Source organism: Python bivittatus, unplaced genomic scaffold, assembly GCF_059951505.1.
Source record: "Python bivittatus isolate LINGU-HERP-01145 unplaced genomic scaffold, Pbiv_v1 ctg000210_np1212, whole genome shotgun sequence".
Taxonomy (NCBI): domain Eukaryota; kingdom Metazoa; phylum Chordata; class Lepidosauria; order Squamata; family Pythonidae; genus Python; species Python bivittatus.
Window position 1 is genome coordinate 6,726,912 of NW_028277053.1, and position 12,356 is coordinate 6,739,267.

The 12,356-nt window shown below is 40.8% G+C and overlaps 1 protein-coding gene across 2 annotated transcripts in view; it reads left to right on the forward strand.

Moving 5' to 3' along the window:
• IQGAP1 (IQ motif containing GTPase activating protein 1) overlaps positions 1 to 9,044 on the forward strand; it is a 94,201-nt gene extending 85,157 nt beyond the window's left edge. The window contains exons 37-38 of one of the 2 annotated variants that reach the window (XM_088139348.1): positions 5,252 to 5,360; positions 8,729 to 9,044. In XM_088139348.1, the coding sequence (XP_087995474.1) occupies positions 5,252 to 5,360; positions 8,729 to 8,842 (223 nt within the window). In that variant the 3' untranslated portion in view covers positions 8,843 to 9,044. Of the gene's footprint in view, positions 1 to 1,318; positions 3,915 to 5,251; positions 5,361 to 8,728 lie in introns of those variants that run through there. The other variant, XM_088139349.1, reaches the window with a different exon arrangement.
• The last annotated feature ends 3,312 nt before the right edge of the window (positions 9,045 to 12,356 follow it).

Sequence of the window (12,356 nt, forward strand, 5' to 3'; positions counted from 1 at the left end):
CCACTCCACAACTTAGGGATTGTGAACTCAACCTCTTCCCTTGCTCATCCCATCCTCACTGGCTGGAACCAACCGCAGAGAAAGGAAGAGAACCTTGGTAATTTGGTGCACCTTATTCCCAATCCCTGCAACTCATCCAGAAAGATACTGTGATCAACAATATCAAAAACCACTGAGAGATCAAGGAGCACCACCCCCCTTTTATCTTCACAAAAAGACATTAACAAGCACAACAAATGCCATCTTAGTAGTGTATCCTGACCTAAAAACTGACTGGAATGGGTCTAGATAATCTATTTCCTCCAGGATCCTCTGGAGCTTTTGCCCAACCATCTGTTCACAGGTCACCTTCTGGCAGCTTTAACAGCCCTAACCCTGGACCTGATAAATGGATGGCTAAGCTCGCAGTCTGAAGAACCCTGTCCGTTTCATCAGGAGTCACAGACTCAAACTCATCCCAGATTAGTACCCCATATACCTCAACTGGACTTGCCCAGTTGGAGTCCAACTCTGAACAAATCTGAGTGACTTTGTCAGCTAGAATGTTTCTTCAGAGTGACCCAGTAGAAGTTCCTGTGACTCATCTCTGCCCAGCAAAGAACAGGTAAACAGTAAGGAAGATGACATGGACAGAAATATGCAAGAACTGTTACCTAGGCAAAGGGGTTGAAAAAACGAGATAATATTCCAGAGGGGCTCAGGCAGAAGCCTCCCTAATCCGCTGAAGTATAAGAAGGGAGAGGAGGTCCAGCACAATCAGATTTGCAGGATTCTATTATTACAGCCAATCTCAATAAATGTAGTTTTAACCTTCCTGTGGAGTTGATTTCCCTGGTTTGGTCTACTTAGTGTGGCTGACACATCCTGAACAGGGCTACTGGACAGCTATCGGTAGATGTAATAAAGGCAGAGATGTAATGCTATTTCACCACCTTATCACCACAATGTAATCCCAAATATGGGCTCTTACTTGTGTTCAGTCAGACTTTGTCTTCCTCCAGTGGCACTCAAGACATCTCTTCTGGAGCTTCTCAGAAAAGCAAGTGCCCCCCAAGATCGGTGTACATGGAGAGACCACATAGGGGTAGCAGGATCTAAGACCTGAGCCACATGCCCATTCATTCCTGGTTGTGATCAAGGCCTTAGCCAAACTGCCCACCAGCTTCTTTGGTGTGGGACTGAGTAGGGTCCATCAGCCATCTGGGGATAGGCAGATATAATAGACCCTATCTCCCTGCAAGGTGGGGTGACACCACCAAGCCAAAAGACAGAGATCTAACCACAGCAATGGATTGACGATGGTGTTCTTCACTACCAGATCACATTGCAACTGCTCTGAGAGAAAAACACAAAACCAGAGTGCAACCACTAGTATGCGTCAGGACTTTGATGACTTGGACAATTCCAAGGTTGCCAACTCATGAGCTGCCCCAGACTTAACGTCGCCTGGTAGAAATTTGAAATCTCTGAGGACGAATAGTCTTGAGTCTCCATAGCCAGCCTGGTGACAGAACCCAACAGGTCAGGTGGGGGTAATGCTGGGCAGCAGGGAGGGCAGTACAACAGCAGCAATTTCAACTCTTCCCTAGAACCCAGGCTTCAACCAGAGGTCTCATGTCTGGTTATCAGATTCTAATTCTATATTCTAATTATTTCTTTCTTTACAGGTAGTCCTCGGTTAATGACCACTCATTCAGCAAGTGTTTGAAGTTATGACAGTGCTGAACATGTGGTACTTACGGCCAGTCATTGAAGTTCTGGCCGTCCCAGTGCCCCCGCAGACACATGATTGTGATCTGGGTACTTGGCAACTGACTCACACTTATGACAGTTGCAGCATCCTGTGTCATGTGATTGCCAGTTGCAACCTTTCCTGCTGGCTTCCCGCAAGCAAAGTCAATGAAGAAGCCAGCAGGGAAGGTTGCAAGTCTATGGTAAGTTGCTTGCACTCCAGTGGCTTTTTTCCTCCAAGGACCCCAGCTAGGGTGACTGTAGCACCCCTCCATGGCAGCCACCTGTGCACCTTCCCCCACCTGGCAGCAGCCACCCCTGGCCCTGATGCTCTTGCACTGTGCCAGCCCTGCCATGTTCATGCTGTGCCCCGCCAGCCACTTGCACACCCTTACACACCCGGCAGCAGCCATGCCCAGCCCTGCTGCACTTGGGCTGGCCATCCACACCCCCACACACCTGGCAGCTGCCACCCTAGCTCTGCTACACTTACACTCCACTGTCCAGCAGCTGGCCCCACCATGCTCACATACCCCCACTGGCACTCATGCACTCTCATGCACCCAGCAGCAGCAGCCACCCCCAGCCCTGTGCTTGCGCCTTGGCCACTTGCGCACCCTCGTGCACCTGGCAGCAGCCATCCCAGACCCCCCTGCAGTCACACCTCGACAGCCACCCGCAACTTACCTGCCAGTCTGCTAGTGAGCCTCCTGGGGCTTGCAACTTCCTGCTGCCTTCCCCATTGACTTTGCTTGTTGGAAGCCGGCAGGAAGTTGTGAGGAGGTCCTCACTCAACAACCCGTGATCCTTGCTTAACTATGGCAAGGGGAGTGCCAGGATTGCGGTCACTAAGAGATGTGGTCACATGACATCACACTTCAACAACTGCAATGCTTAGCAATAGAAATTCCTATCCCAATTGCTGTCATAACCCAAGGACTACCTGTATGAACAAACCACCTCAGATTATTTTCACATTGATTGCTTATTAGTTTAAACTCATTAATCACCCATTCATTCTTGACCCAATCTCTTGTTTTACTAAGGATATTTTTTAAGTAATCTGTTTCTACTATATTTTAATTTCTTCATTTCTCCTACAGATCCATTTATTACTTCCATATTATAAAATGGACAGAAGCATGCTCTTACATAGCTATTTTCCCTTTTTTCAGCAAACATTAATTCCTTGCAACAAATCAATAAATCTAGCTGAAAAGATTAACACAAACAAGAACTATGAAAAATATATATTTGGTCATCCTTTATATTTCCTTATGTCTGTACAAATGTAGAGATAGGAATGTTGACTATGGATGTTTTCTTTAACACAGACATAGGTATTTTCATATTCCATTTTAGCATTTTTAAAAATCTGCTGTTGGTTTTGTGTGCTTTGTTTTTCAACTTTTATTGTTACTTTTAGTTTTTTTAATTTTTATTTTTATTAAAGATTTAAATACACTAGTAAAGCAAATACAAATTAAGTTCAGAAAAAGAAAGAATAAAAAGTGCAAAGAAAGAAAAAGAAAAATAGGAAAAAAAGGAAAGAAGTAGAATAAAGAAAAAGAAAAATATGTAAAGAAGTGATTTCCACTCTTCATCACAGCAAGTAAAAACAAATTTGATAACTCACCACCTATAAACTTTATAAAGTTATAAACAAATATCTCTTCTTCCCAGAACCCATTCCAAAACCATAAATCATCAACTTTTCAGTCCTGGTGTCAGCAAAAAGTCCATAAAGGCTTACCAGAGCTTTATAAAACAAACCAACTTTATATTCCTTTCTTTTACTTCTAACAATCTTGATCTTTAATTCATTCAGATGATGCCTTTCTTTTTTTCCATTGCAAAGGCTTCTTTGAGGCTTTAGCAGACCTCTTTTGCAAATCCAGTGGAAAGTCATTATCCAGGTCATTGTCTTGGTTTGTCTTTTGTATTTTCCCTTTGATTTTCAAAGCCTTAACCAGATTCTTTTGTGTATCCAGTAAAAAGTCTATAACAGGGTCATTCTCTTGGCTTTTCTCTATCTTATTCTACGTTAGAATATTTTAAATACACATATGCGCGTAGGCAAATATATTACAGCAGAGTGAAATGGCTTGATAGCAATATCTACTGTCTAACATGTGGACAAGCATGGTATTGTATTGTCGAAGGCTTTCACAGCCGGCATACGATGGCTGGTGTGGGTCTTCCGGGCTGTGTGGCCGTGTTCTGGAAGTGTTCTTCGAGAACACGGCCACACAGCCCGGAAGACCCACACCAGCCAAAGCATGGTATTTCTAATAATTATAGCAGAGAGATACTGAAAGACTGAGATTGGGTTCCTCTATTTTGTAATCTACACTTTTTCCAGTCATTTGTATTTCCAGTTTGAATGCCTTGTCTGTTTTGTAATCCACAGGTTTTTTTTTAATCCAATATTTCTGATTCCACTATTTCTGCATCAAGCAAAATTTCATATCCCTTCATTAACATCTTTTAGGCGTAGTCTATCCATAGAAGCAGACATCAATACTGATATTGTTGACATTGTGGCTATTAATTTCTGGCCCCATCTCCTTTAACATTTCAAATGTTATAGTATTTTGTGTTATTTTGTAAATCCCAATCCTAAAGGCAAGGTTTTTTTCTTTTTTGCCTGGACATTAGTCCCCTCTAGGGTTCAGTTTAAATCATAAGGCCTCTTATCTCTCTTATTATACTTTTGATAATCAAAATAATTCTGGTTCTCATGAAAAGCTATTTATTTTATATAGTTAATTCTAAAATCTTATAGTGAAAGTTTCAATATTCCAAATTTGTCTGGGCCCTTAATTCATTTATAACTTTCTTAGTTTAAATCTTGTTTAGCTTTTTGCTGTTTATTTCAAATTCTTTTAAGTTCTTAAACATAAAGTTTGTTTTTTCTTTTGTTCAGGAATAAAGATATACCCACCAGGTGACTTTTCAGACTTGTCATTCCGAAGAACTCTAATAGCCTTAAGATATTAAAATAAGCAATTTCCAAAAGTGACTAGAAGCGAGGTTAGCAAACTTAGTGTTCTTTAAAAGGCGGTAGCTGCAGTTGTGAGCTTAATGATTAATCCCTTTGTCTCTTGGCGCTCAGGCCTGCTGGATGCCTCTAGCTTGCGGGCTTCTCATGAGGAGCAGCGATCCGGAGCACGTGTGGGCGATCTCCCGTCCTCTTCTTATCCAGAGAGGTTCCGAAGGACTGGTCTACTCACCAGTTCTTTGGTCTGCGCCACAGCCGTTGTCTCCACTCTCTACAGAGACACGTTTAGCTCACCATGCCTTCACCGAAATTTCTGGTTTTTGTTTATCAAAAAATAAAAATGGGGAAAATTATTTTGATGGAAAAGTAATTTGGCTGACATCTCTGGCAAGCCAATCCATCCATTATGTCTTTGTCTACTGAAACATGTATACTGTATATTGTTTTTTTTTATCCACAGCTGTGATATTTCCATTAATATAAATAACATGATGTCTCCTCATGTATCCATCTGCATAGGTTTAAGAATGTGATATTTGAAATTGGCCCAACAGATGAAGTGGGAGATTTCGAGGTAAAAGCCAAGTTCATGGGGGTTCAGATGGAGACATTTATGTTACATTATCAGGTATGAACTTTATTGCTATATTGGTAATCTGCCCATAAGCGTTCTTCAAGTTACCCTTGTGTTACCTGAGGTAGGGAGGATGTTAACTTTGCAAACAATTACTGGCACATATTTTTAAAAGAAGTAAGATAAAATCCTGGGTGAAGAATGAAACAATTTGGTTGAGTTAGCCAGGCAAAAGGGGAAAGAAGATAATACAGTGATAAAAAGCTTTAGGACTAGTATTTGACGGTATTGTTGATAAATCATAGATCTTTTTTAAGTGGTGACTTTAAGTGGCAAGGAAGTATATGTTAGTATTCCTGTGGTACCAGAAACTAAAACAATCTATCAGTATCTTTGGGGTTTCCATAAGAAAGAATGCTACCCTCATGTTCTGCTACTAGTATTATGTGCTGCATTACCAACTCAGCTGGAAAATTCTTTTTTCAGAATGTTAAACCAGGGGTATTCATCATTGGCTACAGTGAAATAGTCTTATTATGCATATCTAATTTTGAAAAGAAATTCATTAATTTCAAATAACATTTTAATAGCAGGAGGGAGATGTTACAAGCCTTGGTGTAGATATGTGCTAGGGTTATAAGAAATTTCATTTGGGTACATGTATTTGATATTATTTTAGCTTATTTTAATAGCCTTTAAATATTAATACTTACACTAAAAGGCTGATTGATTGAATGATTGAATGATTGAATGATAGGGCACAACAAAGTCAAAGGAAAAGTAGAAGCTAAAAATAAACAGTTAAAATAATGTCATCAGAAACCAGTAGTAAACAACATAGGTGTCCTTAAACGAAGGGCCAACCAAGTACTGGAGCAACACCTCTGTGGCTGGTTAATGGAATGCCTCTGCATTTCGTAAAAATATGTATCCCCTGTATCCCATAAAATGGGGGGCGTGCCCCAGCAGTAGGGGACCTATGTCCCAGGGATGTTTGATGCTTAAAGAACCGTAAAGGTGTTCTCTTACTAGGAGGCCAGATAATGACTGAGCTTTAACCCATTTAAGAGTAGCTCACAATCCTATTCACACTCCAGTTATACTTCCAGTCTCAACTGTAGGATTAAGGTGCTTTTTCTCATGTTCTTTCTATAGACTTGGCTTCCCTGTATCTTCAGGTATATTTTGACAGATGCTGCCATCCTTTCTAAACCTGTTTCAGTGTTGTAAAAAAGACAGGATGCAGGATGCAGTACATCTGGTGATGGACTGCTCATCAGCAAGCACTCGTTGAAAAACTGTCTGGGTTGATAACGTGGAATGTCTCATACTCACTGCTTGATAGCTTTCTCTTGAATTGATTGCACTTTTCACCAAAATCTTGCACTGAGCATCAATAACCTTTGATGATATGACTTGCAGTTGAGATGGTTCACAAATGTCTAGATGCAAATCATTTTAAGTGAATAACCAGCCATTTTGATAAACCACTGAAAATATATTTTCTTTTCTTACCATAGAAGGTACTCTCTGAATCACTGTGTGAAAATTATAGTCCCAACTTAGATTTTTGATTGTACAGTGCATTCAGAAAGTATTCAGACCCCCTCCACTTTTTTCAATTTTGTTAAGTTGCAGCCTGATACTACAATCGTTCAAATTCATTTTTTTCTCATTAATCTACACTCAGTACCCCATAATGACAAAGTGAAAACAGAATTTTAGAAATGTCTGTAAATTTATTTAAAAAGACAAACTGAAATATCACATGTAAAGTATTCAGACCCTTTGCAACCACACTTGAAATTTAGCTCAGGTGCCTCTTGATTATTGCTGAGCTGTTTCTATGCCTTGATTGGAGTCCACCTGTGGTAAATTAAATTGATTGGACATGATTTGGAAAGGCACACACTTCTCTATAGAAGGCCTCACAGCTGACAATGCATACTCAGAGCAAAAGCCATGAGGTCAAAGGAACTGTCTGCAGAGCTCAGAGACAGGATTATTGCAAGGCACAGATCTGGGGAAGGCTACAAAAAAATTTCTGTTGCACTGAATGTTCCCAAGAGCACAGTGGCCTCCATAATTCTCAAATGGAAGAAGTTTAGCACAACCAGGACTCTTCCAAGAGCTGGTCGTCCAGCCAAACTGAGCAATCAGGGGAGAAGACCCATAGTAAGAGAGGTGACCAAGAACCCAAGGTCACTCTGACTGAGCTCCAGAGATCCTATGTGGAGATGGGACAAAGTTCCAGAAGGACAACCATCATTGTAGCCCTCCACCAATCTGGGCTTTATGGCAGAGTGGCTAGACGGAAGCCTCTCCTCAGTGCAAAACACATGAATGCCTGCTTGGAGTTTGCAAAAAAGCACCTGAAGGACTCTCAGACTGTGAGGAACAAGGTTCTCTGGTCTGATGAAACCAAGACTGAACTGTTTGGCCTCAATTCTAAACGTTATGTCTAGAGGGAACCAGGCATCGCTCATCACCTGCCCAATACCATCCCAACAGTGAAGCATGGTGGTGGCAGCATCATGCTGTGGGGGTGTTTTTCAGCAGCAGGGACTGGTCAGGGTTGAGGGAAAGCTGAATGGAGCAAAGTACAGAGATAATCTCAATGAAAACCTGTTCCACAGCGCTCAGGACCTCAGACTGGGTCGAAGGTTCACCTTCCGCCATGATAACAATCCTAAGCACACAGCCAAAACAACACAGGAATGACTTAGGGACAACTCTGAATGTCCTAGAGTGGCCCAGCCAGAGCCCTGACTTGAACCCTATTGAACATCTCTGGAGAGACCTGAAAATGGCTGTCCACCGACGGCCCCCATCCAACCTGATTGAGCTTAAGAGGATTTGCAAAGAAGAATGGCAGAAAATCCCCCAATCCAGGTGTGCAAAGCTTGTCACATCATACTGAAAAAGACTCGAGGCTGTAATTGCTGTCAAAGGTGCTTTAACAAAGTACTGAGTATAGTGTCTGAATACTTAAGTACATGTGATATTTCAGTTTTTCCTGTTTAATAAATTTACAGACATTTCTAAAATTCTGTTTTCACTTTGTCATTATGGGGTACTAAGTGTAGATTAATAAGAAAAAAATGAATTTGAACGATTGTAGTATCAGACTGCAACATAACAAAGTTGAAAAAAGTGAAGGGGGTCTGAATGCTTTCCAAATGCACTGTAGCTGTTCCTTTAAATGAGTTCTACTAAAAAAAGGCAAACAAAACAAATGTAGAAAATTTGGCTGAAAACTTTAAATCCAGAAATTACTTGCTCCCCCAACACAGAGCTTTCTCAGCCACATTCTTACTACTTGCCATTACTTTTGTCAGAATCAGGTTTTGACACACTTGGGGTTCTGTTATCCTTAATTCTTGGCAGAGCCTTGACACAGCATTTTTTCTCTCTCTTTCCAGGATCTGTTGCAGCTGCAGTATGAAGGTGTAGCTGTCATGAAGTTATTTGACCGAGCAAAAGTGAATGTTAACCTGCTTATTTTTCTTTTGAATAAGAAATTCTATGGGAAGTAAGTCCCATTCCTGAAAGCTATTTGGAAAGGGAGCTTCTTTTCCTGTGCATTCATGGTTAAATCTTGCGTGGGACCTCTGTCCTCTGTACGGAATCTCCAGCTATTTGCATCTCATTCTGACGTTGCTGCACAAGTTTCTTGCATATTGTTTCCTGAATATTTCCTAAGTGGTCACAATTAATTAAACCATTGTTAACACCTTTTCTCGTCTCTGAGTCAAGGGGGTCTGAATGCTTTCCAAATGCACTGTTCCATGTAGAAGAGAAGCTAGGTGTACCTCTAGAGGTCTAACAAAATGCCTTGTGTGCTAAACAGACAACTGAAGCAGAATGATGGGAAATGTCACTTACTGAGGATATTCAAATATCTATAGGTCATATACAGTGTGCATATTTATGTTGTTTTTATTGGCGTCAAGCTATACTACAAACATCTCCTTTTTTGCAGCCAAAATATTTTTTTAATCCCTTTATCCTGAAACTATGTTTATCTGCACACCATAGTACAAAAAGGGCAAAACGAAAGAGGTTGCCAATCCCACATTTTTAAACAGAGAAAATTTGGGCCCAATCAGAAAAACAAGTACTGTGGTTTACTGTTGGAAAAGAAGGTGTGGGATTGAGGTCTCCCATAGAAACATATAATCCCTTTCTCAGGGTTCACATTTATAAGATTCAAATGAGACTCAAAATACAAAAATACATTATATAAAAATCTGTATCCAACCTTTCCAACAACTTGTTGGAAATTTATATGCATGCATACATACATACATACAAACATATTTCAAATTTAGTCCCTGCCCATCTCAGAGAGCAACTGACTCTGAATATACACATACAGCTATTAAACCAGCACAAAATCGGACCTTTGAAGCCTTGGAAGGTGAGCCAGGACACTTAAAAACATCACATCAAGATTCTAAATCAGTGTTTCCCAAACTCTGAGATGTACCTCTCTTGGGGAGGTGCAGACAGTCCAGGGTATATGTGAAGAATCTTTTAATTACATTGTTAAAAGAGGTCATATTTCCTAAAGTTTCACTGCACTGGTTTCATTGTTCACTTGTGTTCATTTTGGTGGTCGGATTTTTAGGGGAGGTGTGTATGTTGCCTTTAAAACTCAGGCACCCTGAGTGGTGTGGAGCTGAAGACCTATTCCCTGAATTTGGGAGAGAAAACAATGTTATCTTTGCAAAGGTGGCTTCTTAGCCTACCTGAAAATACGAACCACCCAGTAACTCAGGCAAAGCAAAAAGTGTTTATTAAGGGGGGGGTCAAATCTTTTTATAGGGTACAGAAGCAAATGATACATTCCGTATATGTGATACTTCAGAAAGCAAGTAAACAATAAAAGACTGATCACACATGAGAATTGAACAATAGAAAACATTGATTCCAGATAATGTTCCACAAGTGGCAAATGTATGGATGATGTCACTCCCTTTCCTATCCAGGTTTGTATCTTTAAAACTTGCAAGTGTATTCAAGGACTTTCAGAATATGCTCTCTGTTGTTTAGTTGCTGAAAAGGCAAGTTCTCAAATATACCAGAAGAAATGGCCTTGGCCAAGAAGAAAAACATGCTTTCCTAAAGTTAGAAAAGAGACCTAGACTGCCATGTTTAAAAATGCTAATACCACCTTTTAAAAATACTGCTAATGAAGCCTAAAATTCTAGGTAGCATGTACATGTAGATTACATTTAAGGGAGGTGTGATGGCAAAGTTTAGGAATCCCTGTCCTAAATGGTAGAGCTGCTCATAAGCCCTAAAGGATATACTTTACAGGCAGACTCTTAGACGTTACGTGGGACTGGCAGCCATTGGGGGTAGGTGCACAGTATTGAAGGCACAGAAAACGAAGCGTTCATGAACTTCATGGGCTACACGTTCATGTGTTTCTTCTTTCAAAATGGTGGAAAAATTATCCTCAGCCTCAAAAGGTATTTCCTGCTTCACAATTCAATTTTTTATCTCATAAAACCACACATACACAAAAACTGGGAAGATCACTTTGGAAAACAAACACAAGAGCACCTTAAGCCCAGTTTCTCTAATTCAGACATGCTACGTGCATATCAGACTACAGCTCCCATCTTGAAAATATAATGTGGCACTAGATCATCTCAAAAAGTAAAGAATAGAAAAGTTAATTCAGTATTGGAACTTTCCAACCTGAAGAAAAGATCTCAGGAATCTTAGAACAAACCATAATGTTTTGAAACATGACACTAAAAGCAATCTGAGAAACCTGAGTTTCTTGGGGCCCTCTAATTTTTCCACAGAGACTGAATTACATAAATAAGCCACCAGAATAATATGGGTAATTCTTTGCATTGTGTCCCTTTAGATTCCCTTTGCTGCTCAGAATTTTTGGCTGTTTATCTTTCATTTTAAAATAAGACTAGTTACAAATGAAACTTGAGGGAATCACAGAAGAGCAAGCTTCCCCCTTTTGTCTATATCCCTCTATGAACCACGGTCTTGAAGCAACTCAAAGATGACAACACCTCACTTCCCCTTCCCTGGAGTTACAACTGGTGCCAGACTTGAAACCCAGGTGGGTGCAACTCCAAGAAGGAAACCCCTGACTCACCCAGGTTTTGATAATATAAGCCAGGTTGACCACCTCATCCACCTTAACCATAACCCTAACCCTACCCTTTATTACAGACTAACTTGGCATTCAACAGCAACAAACAGAGCCTAGGACCATCAGGTATCCAGTAACCTGGCCCTAAGGGAAGCTCCTGCAGGCTGGACATTGGTATTACTCTCAAAACAGCAAACCTGGTGTCCTGAGGGTGGTCCAAACCAGGAAACACCCCCCCCCCCCAATTCCTGATGTTATAACCAACCTTTCTAGGCGCCTCACACTCTCACTTTCTTCCAGCCATTTTGTGACTTGTGGTAACGAAGCAATTATCTCCAATTTGTTCCTTCGATCACTCTTGAGGCGAAAAGTGATTCCTGAAACGACGTACTTTCCCGATTCCCATTTTGTAACTTGTGGTAATGAAGCGATTTTCTCAAATTAATCTTTAATCACTCTCAAGGCAGAGTCATTCCAGAAACCACATACTTTTCCTGATTCCCCTTGCTAGGTACAACATAAACCACTAGCCCTTTTTCCAATCTGGTGTTTGACTGATATGCAAACTTGAGTTATCAAAGCTGAGTTCTGCATTCACTATGACGGGCATGATAGCGATTGGTAACATGAGGCGCGTGAATGAAGTTCCTTCAAAATAAATGTCTCAACTGCATTGAGATGACAATTCTGAGTTCTCATGGGACTCCTAAGTCAACGGTGTAGTTCACGTCCCCCTTGCTTCTCCTTCTGCTATGGACTCCATTTTGTGACTGGAGGTAATGAAACGATTTTCTCAAATTTGTTTGTTCGATCACTCTTGAGGGAAAGAGTGATTCCTGAAACCACGTGCTTTTCCTGATTCCCCTACCTAGATAGAACTCAAATCACCAGCACGTTTTCCAATCTGGTATTGGACTGAGCTG